Source organism: Prionailurus bengalensis, chromosome D2 (genome assembly GCF_016509475.1).
Source record: "Prionailurus bengalensis isolate Pbe53 chromosome D2, Fcat_Pben_1.1_paternal_pri, whole genome shotgun sequence".
Taxonomy (NCBI): Eukaryota; Metazoa; Chordata; class Mammalia; order Carnivora; family Felidae; genus Prionailurus; species Prionailurus bengalensis.
In genome coordinates this window covers 7,223,729-7,245,569 of record NC_057351.1, presented here as the reverse complement: position 1 = coordinate 7,245,569, position 21,841 = coordinate 7,223,729, and the positions used below count along the sequence as shown (strand labels likewise).

The window sequence follows — 21,841 nt, the reverse complement described above, 5'->3', positions numbered from 1 at the left end:
TCAGTTAAGCGTCCGACTTCGGCTCAGGTCATGATTGCACGGTTCGCGGGTTCGAGCCCCGCATTGGGCTCTGTGCTGACAGCTCGGAGCCTGGAGCCTATTTCAGATTCTGTCTGTCTGTCTCTCTCTCTCTCTCTCTCTCTCTCTGCCCCTCCCCCACTCGTGCTCTGTCTCCCTCTGTCTCAAAAATAAAAAAACATTAAAAAAAAAAAGAAAAAAAGAGAAAGGAGCTCTTAACACCTTACACACACCCTTTAAATACTATTCAGTAAACAAAACAGGTAACAACTTAGTATCTGGACAAAAATCTCAACTAATGTGTGCCGCCTCACTTAATGTTAGAGAGGAAATTTATGCACACGTTATCTGTCTATCCAAAAAGGCACCATTCTTTCCATGGCCTACAGTGCAGACCTGAACAAATTCTATAAACTGATGCTGGTAAAACTATCTACTTCCATCAGACATGAATTTGAAATTGGCAAGATGTTTCTTACACACAAAAAAAGAGGCCCTAATCACAAAGTTGGATGTGGGAACATAAATCCAAAATCCTACCTAAACTGATATATTATACCGGGTCACATTAATCATTTGTCATGACGACAAACTTCTCAATAAAAAAACAAAGTCAATATAATAAATAAAACAAAGTAGATTAAAACTAATCAGATCTTATTATGCCCAACATGCAGTTTTAAAGACTTCTTTGCAACTTGGCAAGACCAAGTTCTTAGGGGTGAAAAGGAATTAAGTTATAGAAACACCTTATGTAATGGCTCAAAGGCAACAGCAAAATTTTAAAGGCAGAAAACTCATTTACTAGCAGAAAGATAAGAAGTGAGTTGTACAAGAAAGCAGAGAACCTGAAAAATATTTTAAAGCAAATATTTAAGGAATACATTATTAAATCAGTTTCCTGATTAAGTTCTGTAATCATGAATTCCTATGTATCAACTGCTAGGAAAACTAAGAGTTTAAAAATACCGAAATCTTGTATAACTTAATACCTCAAGTTAAAACATGATGTTTCCACTTAAATATCCAAATAACCTTGTAAAACTAAATGACTAAAAGCCAGACTTCCATTACATAAGCTTTAGTTCTCAACCAGTATCTCTGCATTTTGGTAGAAAAATATAAACACTGGCATAACCACTAGGTTTTGTTTTTGCAAAAGCTTAAAATTTGATATTAGTCTTTAAAGACTGTAATTAATAGATGATTCCAAAACCAGAAATGTCAAGACCACTTATATCAGTAGATTATCTTAACTTTTCCCTATGTTTGAGTAACAGATGGTAAGCCTTAGTTCTTGGACACAACACAATAATCACAATCTGTGTGACCTTTTCAGTATTAAAAAAAAAAAATCCAAATAGCCTTAATAACCAGCACCTTGGTGTATTTTACAGTAATACATATAATTTTGATCACAGTGGACAGAAACTAGATATGCAAAACTGCATCATACTTTCAGTGTGCTGCTATTTATTTTACATAAGGTTCCTACAACTAGTCCATGAACTCTTCAGACGTCAAAGTGCTTCTTCAGTTTTCAAAAAACATACGTGCATACATTCACAAAGTATTTTTACTATTACTTTGTTTACATTAGCACCAAGAAGGCATATACCACGCCTAGATCAAATTTTTTTTTTAGTTTAATAACTGAAACAATTTTACCTCATTTAGAAAAATGTTACTCTAAGAAGTAATTTTGTTTAAAAAAGAGAAGTCTGTTTCTTCCTCAATATTTTTGTTCTAAGTACACGAATTAATACATCACTGAGATTTATCATTCAGCTAATGTCAAAATTATCTCCCTATTTTAATACCTGACACTTGAAAATCTGACACTAACAAATGCAACTTTTGATTATAAGTGCAAATGCACAGCAAACCTTCATCAATAAATATCACCAATTACTGAGGCAACTATGCAAATAGAAACTGTATCACTCAAAATATGCTCCAGGGAACGGTAACATCATGACAAGCCATACCCTTTCTGATTAAAGATAGGAATGCAACAGAGTTATAACTACTTTTAGTATAAAATGTGATAGCTTATTCAAATTACTTCTGTATCCACTTTAATTTCAATACAATTTTCCTACAAAAGGAAAAGGAAATTTGACAGATCCAAAGTGTTTAGATATTTTGTCTTACTTAAATGAGTAAAATATGCTTAAAACTTTAAATATGCGACAGCTTTCCTATAAATAACCAAGGGGAAAAAAACTTCAATAGTCCAACACTTCAGCTTTTTTGTGTGCATAACAGATTATGATTTTGTGAATCAAAATCATGAAAATCTTTCCTAATATTAGGTCATCTTAAATCTGCTCTAAAGAAAAATCAGAAAAATATAGCAGGAAAAAATATTAGCCAAATACTGAAAACAAGTTTAATGTATAACTATAGGGAAATAAATATATCTAATAGCCTCAACATTTAAATAGTTAAGCCAATTATGAGGGACTCTGGAAATTGTTTAAAAATCCACACACACCTTTTAAGTTCACTATGAATGACACTTTTTCTGATGAATTACATTTTAAAATAAATGCACATAAACTAGAAGCTAAATGGAAACGTGAAGTTTCAAAGAAGGACAATTCTTCTTTGGATGCCTACCAGATGCCTACCAGATGCCACTTTAAAAAATTCTCTTTAGTTGTATATTTATAAAACAAATTTTTTAAAGAAATTTTCTTAGGTATGGTAAGCAAATGAAGTTTATTATTCATGTAATGAAATAAATACCATAAGCCTTACTCAATTAAATTATAGCAATAAATGCCATCTGTTTTCCTTAACAAATCTGAAGCTATCATATAATTAGCAGTCCCGGTTTTAAAATATTTATCAGTATCTCTGGATATCTCCTGTAATTTCAAAAAGAATCACAACGCTCAGTCAAAACTTAAATTTCATAAGAAGGTTTAAGATAGGCCTGACATTTTACTTTGCTTGTATAAAATGAGAGGCACAGTAAATTGTAAAATCAAGCAAACAGAAAAAGAACAAAAAACAAAAAATCATCTAGCAAACAATCTATTCCTAGAACACTTTCATAACCACATTTGTCTGCCCTAAAAACAAAACAAAACAAAATTCAGAATCCACCAAGATACTCCCCTGACATCTCATCTCTGAACTAATCTAAAGCTCTGTCCTAATTTCTTCTAAAAACTTCACATTAATGCAAGTTTTTAAATTAGATAAATAAAGCACTTTAATTCAACAGGCTGACACAGCAAAGTTAGGGTCTGGAAAAGAATGCAACACATCCATCAGGGAACCTCAGACTCAGCCCTACTATCATTATCTGGAAAGATATGAGAAGTTTTTAATAACTTGTCAGAAATTTGCCATTTTGTATCCACACATTTAACTCCACCATATCTGACTATAATAAAAACAGCTTGGGGCGCCTGGGTGGCGCAGTCGGTTAAGCGTCCGACTTCAGCCAGGTCACGATCTCGCGGTCCGTGAGTTCGAGCCCCGCGTCGGGCTCTGGGCTGATGGCTCAGAGCCTGGAGCCTGTTTCCGATTCTTGTCTCCCTCTCTCTCTGCCCCTCCCCTGTTCATGCTCTGTCTCTCTCTGTCCCAAAAATAAATAAACGTTGAAAAAAAAAAATTTTTAAAAACAGCTTTAGAATAAAGTCTAAGACTAAAGAATGCATTAAACAACAAAAACAAATACACTGGGGGCAAAGTATCCATCAGTTGCTCCACAAGTATATAATTAAAGGAAACAAGCTAAAGATTACTTTAAAATTAAAAACTATTGCCAACATAAAGATGAAAAAAAGTTGGTTTTTTTTTTTTTGTTTTTTAATAAAGCATATCCATCCTGTTAGAGCGGTTCGATGTAATGTCCTTCTGAATACCTCCCTTTAAGGTACATTTAGACATTTATTGAAAACATCTTCAGTCTTTCTAAAAGAAGTTCAAAGCAAAACTTTCACAATCAGCCAAATGACACATGAGCCTTTTTCAAATAAACCTTTTTAGTCACCAGTGATATCTTTTGTGGGCAAAGTTCTCCTTATAAAGAGTACCGGGCTAACAGCAGTCCAAAGACCTAGATGTTTTGTAAAAGCCTAGCTCCATCAGTCATTAGCAAATTGACAAGCCGTACCGCAGCCTAATGGCAAAGGTACTGACTTCCATCAAATATTATACTTATTATGTACCAGACACTTGGTACGTTTAAAGTAGAGTTTTTCAACCTCACATTATTGGCCATTTGGGCCAGATAATTCTTTGTCGTGGGAGGGACTGTCCTGTAACCTGTAGGATGCACAGCAGCATCTCTGGGCTGCTACAAGATGCCTACCAGATGCCAAGAGCATCCATCCCCACAGGGATCTCGCAGCTACGACCACCAAAATGTCTCCACGCATTGCCAAACGCCCAGACAAGGTGGGAAGGGGTCACTCCCAATTGGCAACCAATATTCTGAAAAACACCTAACCTATAGTTCCAACATACCTAAAAACCACCCTACAAGGATTTTTACCACGACGTTAGAGATGTGGAAAATAGGGTTCACTGATGTTAAGCAGTGTATCTTGTATCACACAATTGACAAGTGGCTGAGCAAGGATTTAAGCTGGACTTTAGGTCTCGCTGACTCCTAAGTCCATGCTCTCTCTATTCCACCATGCCACTTTTCTAAACTTATTGCCTCATCTACATAATCAGAATAACATTTGCCATGTTGAGCTATTTAGGGTTTACAGAACAAATACACGTTAAGGATTTGTTTGACTGAAGATAATATAGTATGGTGGCTCACAAAGTGTGACCCTCGGACCACCAGGATTAGCACCACTTGGGAACCTGCTACAAATACAAATTCTCAGACCCCAACCTAGACCTAATATTCAGAAATTCTTGGTGTAGGGCAAGTAATCTATAGTTTACCAAGCCCTCCTGGTTATTCGGATGCCCTCTGAAGTTTGAGAACCACTGACATAACATAATGGGAAAAATACTGCGCCAAGTGCCTGAACATGCTGCATCCTTCCTTGGACTCAATCTCAACTACCTCTTAACAAGTTACTGATTCTTACTGGAGCCATGATTCCTATGCTACAAAAAAATAAGGACAGTAATACTTTGTTCGGGCTCTTTTCTTCTTTGCAAAACCAAATGAGCTAAAGATTAAGAAAAGGCTTTGTTAATAAAAAACGCTAAACAAATCTAAGACATTGGTAGGATACACGCCAGCTAATTCTACTTATTACTACATTAAAAAGAAAAACACCCTTCTGACTCAAGTTCTCATTTTTCTCATCTCATATCTCATAAATGATTACGTAAGAATGTTAAATAAATTTTACATCATGGCTAAATACAGCCTGGCAAAACACAGTTTTCACATTAAGAAATAAAAAAAACAGGAAAAGCCCAAGCATTCCATTTGATCCCTAATAGACTCAGAGTAATTCATAAATACGCATTTAAAAAATAAACACCTAAAAATCAAGCTTAGTAACATCACCCAAACTTCATTTTAAAAGTAGAAAAAAGTTTTCAGTTCTACTTATTTAACCTCCAATCAGTTCAAAAATGACTAAAATACTCAAAAAGAAGTCTCACTAATTCATGAGAGCAAAGGAATTTTAAACAGAAAAAGAAAAATTGCACTGATTTTAAAGCAAAGAGTTGTTTGCAATTTGAGCATGTATTCTGTATTTATAAATCACTTCAAGAATCCATCTGACTTAAAGAATACATGTCCAAGGGGCGCCTGGGTGGCTCAGTTGGGTAAACGTCCCACTGCAGCTCAGGCCATGATCTCATGGTCTGTGAGTTCGAGCCCTGCGTTGGGCTCTGTGCTGACAGCTTAGAGCCTGGAGCCTGCTTCGGATTCTGTGTCCCACCCCTCCCCCAACTCACGCTCTGTCTCTGTCTCTCAAAAATAAATAAATGTTAAAAAAAATTTTTTTTTAAAGATGTGATTCACATCACAATGCATTTCATAACACCTTAAATAATTAGATACTCCTTCTAAAAGGTCAAAAGTATTAAACATATAAAATTGGCAGAATGCAATCCTTGCAGTTACTAGTAATGAAGAAATCCTGATATTTTGGCCTGAAAATCTACAAAAATCAAAGGAAATAAAATTCACAACTATTCTGAAGGGACTTAACAGTATTAAATCAACTGTAAGTTTTAGTGATATAAAGCAAAACACAGATGGCATGTGGCATGAGAGAAAGAGGGTTTTAGACAACTCTACGGTCCTAGAAGATGTCAAACGTTCAACTCTCCAACCTAGACCTGGACCAGACCAAAACTACAGCCAGTTAGTACAACACACAACAAAATACGTAGAAGTCACATATATAATGAGACAGGGCACCATTCATTCTGCAATGCAAAACAAACCAACAAGCCCAGAAATTCACTGGAAATCAAGCGCTCCAGTACTGAGAGTACTGGCAGACAGCTGAGGGACCAGCAGGGACAAAGGGAAAAAAGAAGCATCCCTATACACACACGATGGCCTTTACTAGGCAGATCTCAAGCTCAGTCCATCCTTCGCCACGTCTGGTAAGAATGAATGAAGAAAAAAATCCTTTAGTTTTCTTCCCATTTCCAGGGACTAAAGTTATATTGAGACTCTTGATCAAATGTGAACATGGGATGCACTATAACACAAAATTTCAACACCAAATTAAAAATCTTATGTTATATGAATGCACCATGAGATTAACTATAAATTGTACTGTAGTAGCTGAAACCTGGCACTCAAAGTCACATGCCTCTCCCCAAACTATGAACTTAAAAAGAAATGCTAAGATACATACCTTTATTGATAAAGTTTATATAACTTGTTATAATCATACATTCAAAGTTTTCTTTGAGAAGATTACTCTTTGTAAATAAAATACAGGATATTTAAATTGACCTATCTTTAACACTAAAGAAAACTTACTATAACAATTGTTTACTTGAAAACATCTGCTTCGTGATGCAGTAACACCAGGAAGCTGTCCTCTTACCTATCTTACAGCAAATCCCCTGTGATTAGCATAATTGATTTTCTGTGGTAGACTGTGGGAGGGAGCGGACCTTTGCCTTCTGTGTGTGATGACACAAAGCAGTCACAGACTGCTTACACTCAGAGCACCTAAAGGGACACCCTGAGTTCAAACTCTGCTCATAGTCTGAACCAATTAAAATTCTAACATATCCCAAACTGAGGAAATTCAGTTACAGTCACTGCTCCTCCCATAATAAATGAAAATACAAATTTCTCACATGTGGGTAATCTGAAATTGTAAGTTTTACCAGCAGCAGTTGCCATGTATTTACAATGTGGCAGGCAGTACGCTAAGTGAGTCACTTACATCATCTCATTTATTCTTTAAGATAAATTTTACAGATGAAAACAGATGGAGAAAGATGAAGTAACCTGCTCAAAGTCACCCAGCTGCTCAGTGGGAGAACCAGGATCCCGACACAGGCCGAAAGTCTGGCTCCAGAGCCTACGTTGCTACCCTATCATCTAAAACGAAACAACGTACACACAGTGTGTACGTGAAACTAATAATATTTTAACGCAATGTGAAATAAATTTAATCTTATTTGAAAACTATAAAACAATATCCACCAAGGTAATCTCTTTGGAGAGTTCCTTACTTAGAAATATTAGGATAGTCTGCTGACTTTATACTTACTTACACACACTAACCCAATATTCAAACACTTCCGTAGTCGACACGACGACCACTGATGACAATTAAAGTGTATAACCACCTAAAATGCAACTGTAAGGAGTCTTCCACTGTATCCACCTCTCAGGACCGTCCATGCTACCACGTAAATGCCTAACACCCTGAAGAGGTCCCCCTGCCTCCTAATGCAAACTGCTGCAAATGAAGAGAATACGCCTGAGCTATACTGAACTACAACTGCCCACCTAAAATTACTTCACCTCTAAACAATGTGTGTTCTTCTTATATTAATATGTTTCCGATAGACTTTACTCCAGTGCAAATTACTTTAAAAGAACCCCACTGCTAATACCTTTTCTGTAACCAATGAAAGACATTTAAAAAAACAGGGAACAGGCGAAGAGTCAAATCCACTATACTAACTTCACCTTTCCTCACAAATGACAAGCGTTTTACACTACTAGCTGCATGTATCCAATACTTAGAAAGACAATCATTATTGACAGACCAAAACACTTTTGAATCACCTAGCAAAGAATGCATGTGGCAGTACGTGGCCTTTAGGAGACAATTAAGGATACCAATTTGCTCAGAGAATCCTTACCAACTTAAGGTCATGCAGTTGAACCTCACCGTTACTGACAGTTCTGACAGCAACGACATTAATTTCAAAGCCACCAGACCGAAAGCAACTGTGAAACAGAACTGAATATTTACTGAAATCATTACTGACCCCTCTCAGAAGATGACACAAATGTCTCAAGTCACCACCCTTACAACAATCCTAACACCTTTTCTTAAAGAATTCAGGTCACCAAAGAATTCTCCAAAACTGACTTGACTTAAAGTTTATCTAACAAAAAAGGAGAAAGGAAAGAAAAGGCAAGTAAAGAGTAAGGGTTCTATGGAATAGAAATAAATCTTCAGAACTAATGGTTTCTACAGGAAAAAAAAAATACGGTATCAAATAAATCTTTTATACCACCATTAATAACATATCCTCTGGAAGCTACATCCTGGTATCACCACCAAGAAAGTGACAAACTATCACATCCACGCACACTTCTAAATTTCTCTTTAAAAACTCCATTTCACGTACAATATTAATATAAAAACATTTCCTACACGTCTGTCCTACTGAAAAGGCTGAGGTCAAATTTTTAAAATAAAAGGTTCACTGAGAGTGAATTAATGGTGAAACTTTGTGCACTGATTTTCCCAGAATAAATACTCCTCCATTAAAAGTCACTGAAGGAATTACTTCAGTGACTTAAAAATCATTAAAATACTGAGCTATCACCAAATGAACAAATAGCAAGAGGGGCAAATCTCAAAATGAGAACACGTGAAAATAAGAACTGAAGACTTCACTTCTAAAAAGTACAGAAGTCTGTAACATTAAGAGGTTTGTGGATTTTATGTGGTTATTAGGAAAAAGCAGATACACCGTTCCACACAAAAGCGAAAATATTGACAGATACGTTTCTGATGTTGTTAAAATAAAATTCTAAAAGGTAAGGAATACCAATGCGTCGTTTCTACACTTCCTAAAATATATTTGAAAGTAAGGAGGTTATATACAGCTCACCACATTTTTGTTCACCATGATGTTTATTCATCTCATATTCATTTAGTATATTATAAGCAATGTAAATCTGCACTGAGGACTGTACTACTGTGCAAACTTTTACAATGGACAGCGATAAAATTCCTTTTTCCTTATGTTAAATCATATAAACTTCAAGTTACTCTTCTTTCAGATCCCCTTTATTCTTGAATACTTTTCATGAAAATGAAGTCTGTACATTGTCATACAGCACTTAGGTGGCCCCAATTAGGTGGTCATGTTGTTCAGAAAATACAACTTAGCAGATATAAAACAGTGTAAAGTAAAAATCGTGAATAGAATCTTTCAAAAAAAAAAAGAAACTAAACACACACACACACACACACACACACACACAAAACCTGACAATACAATACGGTCATTTCAGTAACCACTAATCCTAGAATACCGCTAACTTCAATAGTCACTGTACCCTCTGCAAGTTAAAAAAAATATTCCCTATGGTTAATATTTGAAAAGACCCAAACTCATCGAACAATAAAAATACATGCAACCAAAGCCTAAAGTTTCCATGAAATCGAAAGACACTAAATTTTTTACAGTCTCATGTTCAGCACTACTTTCCAGACTAACTGTAAGATACCAACAAATTATTTTTAGAATAACTCAATTTTGCAAATAATATTTTAAAACTGAACAATGGTTCTCGTTGCTCCTCTGAGAAATCATCTTACAGATAGAAATACTCCAATCGCTACTTTCATAAAGGAATTTACCTTCTCACAGGCTAGCTGCTGAAACAGACACCACAACCTGCCAGAGAGAGTCTTCAATGGCCATTTTAATTCCCCGCCCCCCCCCCCCCCCCCAATAAACACAGAACACTAAAGTGAAACCAAGCAAAGCAAAGTGCTTTGGTGCATCAAAATTTTTGGAAGTGCGCCTATCAAAAAAGCGAGCCCTTCACTGATCTTTTTCCTAAGTGATTTTTTTTCTTCCGTATCAATATTTGGCTCAATAAAACCACAACTCTAGAAATTAAGTGTTATTAGTCATTCGATGCAATATTTGACGCTGCTTTCTATGCATCCCATAACGAAAAGCACAGTTTTAGAGAAAGTTCTAAGTCACGCAAGTGTCACGTACGGAGGCAAACATCTGAAGTCAAAGAACTGGCCAATCATCTCACTATTCACATGTAAGAACCTGGCAGAGTAATTTTAATCTTCAAACCCTGACAACCTGAAAGCAAATGGGTAAAGTAAAAATAGTATAAACGTACTCTAAATCATAAAAGCAATCTACCAAACAGCATTCTAGACATTTTCTTACATGAGGACTTTTCCTAAAAAGTTAAATAAGCATTTAATTAATTTGTTCCTATACATCCAGATGACTGTCAATTCCTGCCAACAGGAGGCTGCTTCTGAAATAAATTACAAATCAGAGAAGGGTTTCCATAACTAATTATCTTCTAGGCAAGCGGGTCAAGTTCAGCCTTCCTAGTTTTGCAATTAATGCAGGCTCCAAAACTTCTAAATAGTCCCTTAAAATATTATTTTTTAACTTAACAGAAAACTTACGTTTTGTGTGCTACAAAGCTCCTTCTTCAGTAACTTTTCTCTTCATCTCAAAACAAACACTCGGGCAAAATTAGCTGTGCACACTTATGTGCACAGCTACATAATCCAAGGGAATAAAACCTCTTCAGATAGAAAACACGTTCTCGTCTTCAAAAGACACATCTTCCCCACGATTTTTAGCAGGACGTACAGACACTCCAGCACCACTCTACCTTTAAGCAAAAGGTTTACTGGTATTTGCCAAGAAATGATTTTTTTTTTTTTTTTTAATCAAGAATGCTCTGTTAGAGCTCATGCAATTACATAACCTTCACTAAGTAATGCCCACACTTATAACTCACATCACCAAAATTCTGGTCTTAAGGGAGGCCTTCACCAGATGCTTCAGTCACCTCGGGCCAGTAACTGAATTGTTTTTCGTGCCTCTCACCTACCAGGAACTCGCAATGTCTGCGATCCTTTCCATTCTGAAAAAAAAAAAAAAAGAAAAGAAAAGAAAAAAAAAAAAAAGGAGGGTTCCATCCCCACCCTTGATCAAAACCAGCTTATTACACCTGAAACTGCCAAGATTAATGCCTTTCGATAACCACTATCTTTTGAGGTACAAAGGCCTAGACAACCAAAACGATACTCTGTTAAAATTCTCGGGTTTCTGTCTTGAATACTCAACAACCTGAGTCAGTAAATTTAATACAGTGTGTGAGAAACCGCTAACAGACCTACACAGTCTGAAGCCGGAGTGATCCACCCTTGCCAGCATTTCTGGTGATTAGCTGGTAAGTTACACTTGACAGGTTACACAAGTCAGAGTCACATTCACGGATACCCAGACGTGTCAGAGGACCCGACCCTGAAATTCTGGCCTCACAGGAACCCTTCAATTCCAAGGAAGAGCTGAAGTTGAACCCCTGCAACAGCCTAGACGCTGCACATCATCATCCGGGATCAAAAAGCACTCCCTCTCCATTCCATTTCGTGCGACCAGACCGCTGGATATAAAGTGCTACTGAACTGCAAATTTCGTGCCCCATCCTACACGACCCCACCAGCGGAGGCAAAAAAAAAAAAAAAAAAAAAGGCAAATTTAACAAAGATCCAGCAAGAACGCCTTAAGGAGGCAGATTACGTATGCCACGACTGATGGGAAGCTACAAAACTTCGAAATGCCGTTTCAAAGTTGTAATTGACTTAGTTTAAATATGCAAGCCCACTTTGGCCCTCAAATGAACACCATATATGCCGAAAAGGATTCTGCTTCCAAAGTTATGCAAATCAGTTCACAACTCACATCAAAAAAAAAAAAAAAGAAAGAAAGAAAAAGAAAAAAAAAAGTCTATCAATGCAACCCAGGAAACTAGAAACAATCAGTGCAACATTCTGATGCAATATGCATACGTGAAACACTAATTTTCATTTTAATCTAATCTATACCCTTGATCTAGGGCCTAAAGCCAAGATTTAATCGAAATATGCTCAACCTCAAAGCGTCTACTTTTCTGTTCATTTAGCAGACCGGATTACCGAGCTCACTAATCCACTAACCGTGCACTGGAGTCCGTATTAACGGACAATAGCCCTTACGAAGAGACCCCGTGGACAGACCGAGAAAACCAATCTGGTGCCCTGACACTTGCAACCAGGCAGAGAGTTCCACGGCGCCGAACACACCCTAGGCTGAACGCATTCAAAGGAGGCACCCGACACACGCACGATCGAGAAACGCGAGCCGCGTTAGCGGCCACGGTCCCCCAAACCACGGGAATTTTTCGCCTCCGTCGGCTCCCACGTTCTAAGAGACAGTGACAGAAAGGCAGAGAGGGGGGCAGCCGCAGAAATGGATACAGGTCAAGTCTAAGTCGAATCCATCCTCCTGATATCTCCTTTTGTTTCTGCTAACGATCTCTTTGATGATGGCTGTCATGTCTGGGAGCCTGTGGCTGAAGAAAAAGGAGGAGAGAGATGGCAGAAGCGGCTGGTGGCGGGGCTTCTTCTGCAGGATGGAAATGGCTCTGGACTTGGCGGTGGCGGATGCCCCTCGCTCTGCCGCCGCCTGGCTCTGGACCGCAGCCGGGTAATGGCTGCTGCGGCGGCTGCTGGATGGTTGCAGCGACGGGGCCTGCTTCTCCTCAGCAGCCAGAGGCCTGGCCGCGGCGGCCGCGGGACGGGGAGACGACGGGTGATCCTCGGGACGGCTGCCTCCGCCGGCGGCCTCCGGAGCCCGGGCCGGGGGGGGTGCGGCGGCGGCGGAGGGGAGGTTTAGAGCCGGCCCGGGTCCCTGGACGTGCCGCCGCCGCCGCCGCCGTGTTGGAGGCAGTAGGAGGGGAGAGACCAACTCTCCGGCGGCCCCAGCCCTGGAAATGGTGACAGGCGACTCCGGCCCCCTCCCCGGGGCTGCAGCCGCCGCGGCCGCCGCCGCCGCCGCCGCCGCCGCTTCTCCCCCCCGCTCCAGGAGCGGGAGGTGCCGCCGCCGCCGCCGCCGCCGCGCCTCAGCCGGCTCCCGCCCGGGCCCGCGGCTTCCACCGTCCCTTGCACGAGAAGCCGAGCGAGAGGCTGCACGGTTAGAAGAGAGGACGAGGAGGAGGCGAGAGACGCCGCCGCTGCCGCCGCCGCCGGCCGGCCGGCTCCCCGAGGGCGCTGCCCCCGCGGCTGCTCACGGGCGCTGAGAGGGGCTCTGGGCCGCGGCCGCCGCCGTCTCTCATCTCCCTCGCCTGAGCGCGGCCTCGCCTCACAGCGGCTCAACTCTCAAACTTCCATCATGGCTGCAGCTTCCGAGAGGAGAGAGCGGAGCGCAGCCGCGGCTCGGCGCCCCGGCGCGTATCCTGCCGCAGTGCACAAAGAGTCCCGCCACATCACCGCCCGCCGGCCCGCCCGCCCCCTCCGCCGCCGCGCCGGGAGCCCGGCGCCTGGGAGCCCGAGGGGAGGCGGGAGGCGGGCGCGACCGCGCCGGGGGAGGGAGGGACGCGGCGGGGCAGGGGCGGCAGCTCCGGGGGCGAGCGCCGGGCCCCCGGCCTGCGGGCGCCACTGAGCATGCCCAGTGCGAGCGCCCAGGGCTCGCTCGGGCTTGTGCGAGACGCCCGTCAGGAGCTGCACTTGCCGCGGCTGCTTCTGCAGCAGCGCGGGGCTGAAGGGGGGGGGGGGGGGGGGGGGGGGGGGGGCGGGGAGGGGGAGAGGGAGCGGGCGGTGGATGTAGAGGAGGGGGGAGATGAGCCGAGCCTCGGCCTGAGCCCACAAACCCGGCGGGGACAGGGACGGCCGAAGGTGGAAGCTCCGGGGTGCGTGGAGGGGTGTCACTGACTGGGGCCTGAGGTTACCTGTGCACAGGTGGGGAGGACCAGGTGACCCGCGCTGGTGGGGGTACAGGGAAACGAAGGCACGGCCCCTGCCGCGAGGGCACCCCTCCCCCCTGCCACCGCCCCCAGACCTCCCCGGCTCGGCCTTGCAGCCTCATCCTCCTTTTGCACCGCTGCCGGATCACGGTCGCTCGGGGCGACCCGCCTGCAGCAGCCTTTGCCGAGAAACCCTCCCTCCTTGTCCGCCCCCCACCCGTGTTCTCCAGGTGTCAGTCTCAGCACAAAGAACAACCCCCTATTGTGTCTCCGTGTGTATCACCTCATCCGGCTCCCTCTCACCGCCCCACCTCCCGCTTCCCCGGCAGCTCGGCTCCTTCGCCCTAAAAACGAGAGCTGGCAATCGAGCGCGCTGTGTGGGAGCACATCGCTCCCGAATTTCTAGGTCCCCAAGGGCCACTGCCCGCGTGGACCAAAAGAGGACCCGGGAGGCGGGGACCCAACCCGCAGCCCCCCGCATTGCCCCCTGGAGGGCTGAGCATCCCTCCCCTCGGGGCTCCAGCTAGGTTCTCCAAGACGGGCTCGGGGCTCGGGGACTGCCTCGCCCCGCCCCTTTCGGGCCGCTGTGAAAACCCGGCCGGATGGATCGCCGAGGGCCGGCTTCCGCGCTCGCCCCAGCCGGGCTGCGCAGCCTGGCGGCCGGGGCTGCCCGGGCCCGAGTGTGAAATACGGGACGGTAGGAAGCGACAGCCCCTGCGAGTGGGCGGGGCCGAGGAGACCTAGGAGGGTTCAAAAGGAGGTGGAGGGATACGCGGGCCGCAGTCGGAACTACTTTCAGGAGGAGGTCACGTGTGTTCCTAGTTGGGGAACTTTCCAAATTCCCACTCCCCTATGATGGCTTGGGAGGCAAGTGCTTCGCCTCCTTCGCCCGGGGTGCTCCTGCCTGGTCCCGGTAGCGGGACCCCGAGCCTCCGGGTCGCCGCGGAAGAGCAGGCTCAGACGGGCCCCCGGCCCAAGCACGGTCGGTGCTGGCGCCTGGGAAGCTGGTTACACAAGCACCCACATTCAAGCACGTGCCCCCGCCTCCCCGCACCGCTGGCCGCGGTCGCCGATTCTCGCAGACCACCGAGGGAGAGCTCCTGAGCCGGTCCCACCCTTCGCGTGCTACCTGCCGAGCAAGCTAAAGGGCCAAGACCCGAGATCGGAGCTCCGGGTCGGCCAACACTGCGCGTTCCCAACCGTGGGAGAACGGGCTGGGCCCCGGGGGTCTGGCATCTCCCTCGCTAGCGCCCTGCCCCTTAGGGCGAACCCTTCCGAGCTGTGCTCACAGGGCAAAAGGGTATCTGCTGCAGCAGCCCGCTGCTTGAATTCACCAGTGTTGCAACAAACTTCCAGTCACTACCCCAGAGCTGGTGAGCGCGCCCCACCTACTGTAGACTCAGCCGAGTGACTTATCTGGTCCGAGAACCTAGTCAATGGCCGTCAGCCCAGAACAAACCTGTCAAGTCTGCCTACAGCCCCGATTGGTTGACCTGTCCCCGTGAGAGAGCTGGTTCAGAAATTCTGAGAACTGGAGCGCATTGCTCTGACACTGATCAGCTGCAAAGTGAGTTGTCCGGTTTCTGCTTGAAGAGAATGAGCACCCCATCAACACGAATCTAGGAATTTCTTCCTTTTCCTTCCCCTGGGAAGTAGAACTCAAGCAGACAGTTGAGTCCAAAGTATCGGAGTTGAAACCTAGGCTGAGGCGCTGGATCGTTTTTCTTTTTTCTTTTTTTTCTTTCTTTTTAAAAATCTGGGAGAATGGAACCAATTTGCATGTGTATTGCAGTAATTGTGAGTAGGTGCCTAGGAAGGTCTAAAAGGATTTATTCGGTGTCGGAGAAAGAAGATTGCACATCACGGTTGCAGGCAGCCCCTTTAAGACTAGAAACCCCAAGAGAGCTTGCTTAGAAGCCACAGGCCATTACCTAATTCCAGGACTACTAATTAAACCAGGGATATTTACAGTGTTCTTACAGATCTCTGAGGCTCCATAACACTTTGCATTTATATACAACATCCTTTTAAGATAGCTCTGCAGGAGTTAGCAACCTGCTGAAGCTTCAGTGTGGATCTTCATTGGAGGCTGTTTTCATGCATGGTCCTGGTCAGCTTGCAGGAGGTGGAGGCCACAAGTGGAAAAGGAAAGGGGGGTGGGGTGGTAATCTGGAAAGAGTAGGAGAAAGGCCTCCGTTTGGTTTCCAAAAATGAAAATCCTGTCCACACCACCTAGGTTGAGCCAGAGATTTATTTTACAAACAACCAATGATAAGGAGTCCCTGGTTTGTAGGTGTTTCACAAGATTGCAGGGTAAGAAACTGAGCTGTGTGTGCCCCCATTGAGTAGCAAATACCAGTTGGTGCGGAAAGGGAAAATGAGGAGGACGGTAAATGAAGGGAGATAGATTGGGAAGGGGTAAAATGCCCCACCTTTGTTTCTCTGGTTGCTGGTCTCGTCTCCAGAGTCCCTGCTGTTAGCGTGCCCTACTTTGCCCCTCCCCTGGAGCCTACCCTGTGTAAGGATTAGTCGCACAGCCTCTGCGAAGTTCTGAAATCCACTTCCTGGGAAGGAAATGGGTTCATTCCTGCCCCTTAGGCCTGAGGAGAGAGGATGCTTTTCCATTCCCATGGCACAGAGTTATTCCAGAGCAGAGAGAGTGTGCGCCACCAGCACCAAAGTGCTGGAATGTAAGACTGGCCCACGGCAGTCCCACTAGCAGAGGGAGGAAAATGGGACCTGAGTTTGCTGCCTCTCTGCACATGCGGTCCCTCTACTTCTCTCTAGTGGTGAACGAAAGGATCACCGCTGTTGGCCGACATCTGGCCAGCCTGACGGCAAGATCAGGTAGTTACTAGGAGTCACCGCATAAAAACCTCCACCCCTTACCAGTGTTCATCAAATAGGCTCCTGAAGGAAATTTTGTTTTCGATTTTTATTTTCCTTCCCGTCTTCCTTCTACCCAAGAGATCTCCTTACCCAAGTGGTAGAGCTGAGACCTCTAAATAGCTGACCCTGCCTAATATACAGAAAGCTTAAAATCTATATGTTGTTTCTCAACTTCAGTTGCAAAGAGCTGCTTGGCTGTACAGATGTTACAATACATTGGTTTCCAGGCACTTCAGTTCTTTACCTGTCTGGATTCAGAATGCCTTAGGGAGAAACAGAAGCTTGTAACAAAGGGAGAATTATATAAAGCTTCAGGGAGACTGACTATGTAGAATAATTAGTAAACATGATAAACCAGCTTTAATTATAGTTGCTAACAGCTGATTCCAAAAACTATATTGTTATTACACCCAAAGAATGTCCAAAGAAAATAGCTTTCTTATTTTCTTTGGTAAATGAAATGACCAGCAACTTGATGTGGCTGATATAAATAGTTGATATGCTCTTTGTAGATTCCACTGCTAAAATGTCTTTTGTTGAACACTGATCGCCATAGTGCCTTTAACATCTCCCACACAGTGACCTTTCAAGTAGAGGTCTAAATCAATGGCTTTAATTTTTTAAGCAATCTTTTCTATTTTTATTTGTTTTACCACGGTTTTCTGAATAGTACAGAATAGAAAATATAATAATTATAGGTTTGAATTTAAACCACCCTATTTTTGCAAGGGTCCAAGTCTTCTCCCCTTATTTCATTTACCCTAATTACAAATATTGCTGTTCTTTTAAATAAAGGCATTTTACCCAAGACAGTTCTCCAGAAGGCACTACAAGTAACCGTATCCTAAAAAAGAATTTTCCATTCTTGCCCATCGGCTCTCCTGGAGCTCTTGCACATGGGTCTCCTTTCACATCGCAGTAGAGAGGTGTGCTAGATGAAATTCTCACTCTCAGAGAAATGAGGGTGGGGCTGAGAATTCCTGAGAGAACCACAGAGCAGAAACAGGCACTCACTGTGTCCAAGTGGCATTCAGAAATTGTGACTCGGACCAGAGAGATGGGAAAGAAAAGCCCTAACATGATCAATCCGTTTTGACTGTTTTACTCTCCAACCTGGCACTGGCTATTGGATATTCTGCCTTTAGTACTAACTCTAGCTGCAGTCCTATGGAACACATATTCTGCTTTTCAGCTCTGCCAATAATAGAAAAAGGTAATAATTTGTACGTACCGGCAGGTATCGGGGCATTTGCCAGGTGCTTTCCAGAGGGACCTTCTTTCATCTAGGCACAGGAGGGACATGGAGAAGGACTCAGGGGTGCCCCGTGCCTCACTCCTACCAGTCCTTCCCTTAAGAGCATCCTTGTGGCTTCTGAGGCATCACATTTTTTGAAAAATTAAGAGCACCTTTTTGAAAGATAAAGTAAGTGGAGGCCTCTGAGTGGTTCAGTCTGTTAAGCATCTGGCTTCAGCCTGGGTCTTGATCTCACGGTTCGTGAGTTCGAGCCCTGCATTGGGCTCTAAGCAGGCTGGAGCCTGCTTCGGGTTCTGTGTCTCCCTGTCTCTCTGCCCCTCCCCTGTTTGTCTCTCTCTCTTAAAAATAAATAAATGGTAAAGAAATTTTTCTGAAAGATAAAATGAGACAAACTCTGTTTAAAGTATCTTTTTTTGTCTTTTTCATGGTATGGCATCTTTTATCTCCATTCATCCATTTAATTATCCAGTCAACCAATATTTGGGAGTCTGTTATGTGCTAGTTCTGTGCTAAGCTCCGTGGACAGAGCAATGACTGTGGGTGGCATATGTGCTCCAGCTTTTATGGAATTTAGTCTCCTTGAAAACCTGGCTTCTTTATCTGACACTGTTACAACCTCTTCACAGCCTGTGGAGTGAAGTGAAAGCAGGAGAAAAAAACCTGATATTTGATAACGGCTTTATTTACCTATTGCTGCATTGCAAACCACCGTGAGCTTAGTGGCTTCAAAGAACCACCACCCCTTACTTTCTCACAATTCTACAATTTGGAAAGGCCAGCTGGGCCGTTCTTCTGCCTTCCCATGCAGACAGTGCGGGGGAGGGGGCAGACGTGGGGGCCTTTAGCTGTGCATCTGGCTGGGGCTGGAATGGCCAAGACGGCTTCACCACCCCAGCTCCTTCATGCTTCTTTACAGGTTGGGTCCCAAAAGAGAAAGCAGAAGCTACAAGGCTTCCGAAAGCGGGGGTTCGGAAGTCCCGGAACATCACTTTCATGGCTCGCGGCCAGAGCAGGCCACAGGGCCAGCCCAGATGCCAGGGGACAGCAAAGAGACCACCTGGAATAGGACGAATTATGGGCGGTCATATTGGGACACACTCCCAACATAACAGTTCACACCCGCACACACCCACACACTGACCTGCAAAATCCGCCCCGTCCCTCCCGGGAAATTGTCATTCTGCGTAGCGCCGGCTCTGAGGACACGCGCTAGGCCCAGGTGTGGATGAGGCATTTTAGAGGCTGCTCCGCTTCTCTGGAGACCTGTGAGCTAAAAGGACCAGCTCCATTCACAGCGGACAGTGCTGAGATGGGGTAGGGTAACCATGACACGAACTCGTGTCCGAGGCTGGCAACAGGGCAGGCACGAAGCAACCGCCATCCATAGCAGTCCCCAGAGCCAGCCTAGCACTGGCAGCCTCACTCTGGGGACCCACACCTCCAGCAGGGTCTGGTTCTTCTCCCCGGGAGCCTCCCGGACCACCGTTCTGGGCTCCCTGCGCTCAGGGGCAGGCTGTGACCTCTGAGGCTTCCTTTTCCATAAGACACGGCCTGTCCTTTACAGGGGGACGGCTTCTCTCAGCCCATGTCCTATCCATAGAAACTTGGGGAGCCCAGTGGCTCTTTTTCACATTTAAACCGTCTCTTCTTTAGTTTAGGCCGGTGGTGGTTTTATCAATGTAATTGTCATTAAAATGTTGTGGGTTTTCTAGGACTCTTATTGGAGTTTACTCCTTGCCCACAACAACTGTGCCCACAAAGCCACATCTATAATTCTTCCAAAAACAAACTTCTGCCTGCTTTGGGTCAAGGAAGCTGCTGTTGGACTCCTCTGAAGATTTCTTCTTAGAAGGCCTTCTGACTAGCTGAGAGGGTCTATGAGACAACATCTTAAAATGTTGACAGGCCTTAACATAAGAGTCTTGATTGGATCATTACCTGGAGGCCACATTTAACAGGCCCCCTGAGGCCATTTCTTACTTTGAGGCTATTGCTGACTCAAGAGAATCTCCTAGGCCCTGTCTATTTCCTCTACATTCTGCTTGAAAACGGAATAGTTCCTTTTTTAACACATCTCTCTCTTGTAACACCATCACACATCACTAAAAGCCAAATGATACTTTGAACACTCAGCTTGAAAATCCCTGTTGCCAGATTTACAAGTTCATTAGGTCCATTTTTCATCTTCTGTTTTACTGCACACAAGGACCACCAAATATTTTGCCACCATATAGCACCGTTTCTCCAGCCTCTAATACAATTTACTCACCACTCTCAGAGCCTCCACTAAGATCCTCCTTCCCAGACTAAGGAGATGATATCAACTAAATGCAAATGCAGGATCCTAGGTTGGATTCTGAAATGGAAAAAGAACATCACCAGAAAAGCTGGTGAAGTTCACTTAAGGTCTGTAGTTTATGTTAATTTCCTGCTTTGGGTAATTTATTATTATTAGGGCAGCTGGGTGAACTCTGGTACACGAACTCTATCGTTTCTGCAACTTTTCTGTAAGTCTAAAATTGTTTCAAAATAAAAATGTTAAAGACGAAGTTAATTTAAAAAAAAAAAAGAGAGAGAGACAGAGAGAGAGTTCCTTCATCCTTCATCACCTCTGCAATCTCTACCCAATGCCTTGTCCCAAAGCTGATGCCTCGTGTTTTCGATTTTCTGTTTTTAGATTTTTGTTTAGATTTTTGTTGTGCCAGCACCCAACTTTCAGACATCAATTTCTGTTATTTATTGTGCATAACACATTGCCCCAAAATGTAGCAGCTTAAAAGAGCATCAACCATTTCCTTGCTCACCATTCTGCCATCTGGACAGAACATGACAGTGACAGCTTGTCTTTCCTTCAAGGAGTGTCGGCTGGGGCAGCTTGACTTGGGCTAGAGGACCCAAGATGACTTGCACCACATGGCTGGTGGTTCAGCTGGAGTGCTGCAATGGCGAGGGGCCGGACCGATCTCCCTCCTGAGGGTCTCATCCTCTAGAGGCATCTGTCAGGCCTTTCTCTTCCGCAAGGCGGTCAGCCTTCTTTACATGAGGATCGTCTTCCAAGAAAGCAAAAACTGAAATTGCCAGGCAGACACCAGAACTGTAACAGCATCACCATTAGCCTGTAAGAGACTGTCACCATTACAGGAAGAAGAAGAGACTCTACCTCTGAGTTGTAAGCACGTACAGAAGTGGAGAAATCACTGGTGGTCACCTCCCACCACGACCCCAGCACACTCCCCTAGAAAGGACTCCTCCAAACACACGATCCTCCGTGCTCAATTCTTTCTAGAACCTCTACCTGTTAGGAATCGCTATCAGCTGACTATTTGATCAGCAATGGAGTGCTTTCTGTTTGTTATCGATCTTGCTCCTTAACCCTACAGTGTCTTCCTTTGCTCTCTCATGTAGTTTACATGCATAATTCTCCAGTAGGATTAATATGTGCCGCAAAAATATTCATCAATATTTAGTGATAAAGCAGAAGTGATAATACATATGCAGGTATTTGTGTACATCCATAG

General features: G+C 43.9%; 2 protein-coding genes across 3 annotated transcripts in view; one reads left to right on the top strand and one right to left on the bottom strand.

The window, feature by feature from the left end:
• PTEN (phosphatase and tensin homolog) overlaps positions 1 to 13,320 on the bottom strand; it is a 93,875-nt gene extending 80,555 nt beyond the window's left edge. For both annotated transcript variants that reach the window (XM_043598001.1, XM_043598000.1), the window contains exon 1: positions 12,696 to 13,320. In XM_043598001.1, coding sequence (XP_043453936.1) covers positions 12,696 to 12,774 — 79 coding nt within the window. In that variant the 5' untranslated portion in view covers positions 12,775 to 13,320. The remainder of the gene's footprint in view (positions 1 to 12,695) is intronic.
• A 1,461-nt stretch (positions 13,321 to 14,781) lies between these two features.
• On the top strand, positions 14,782 to 21,629 carry KLLN (killin, p53 regulated DNA replication inhibitor). Its single transcript, XM_043598160.1, is given in 3 exon segments — positions 14,782 to 14,838; positions 14,881 to 15,113; positions 15,115 to 21,629. Coding segments are annotated over 3 exon segments (459 nt in total). The 3' UTR covers positions 15,284 to 21,629.
• Positions 21,630 to 21,841: the final 212 nt, after the last annotated feature.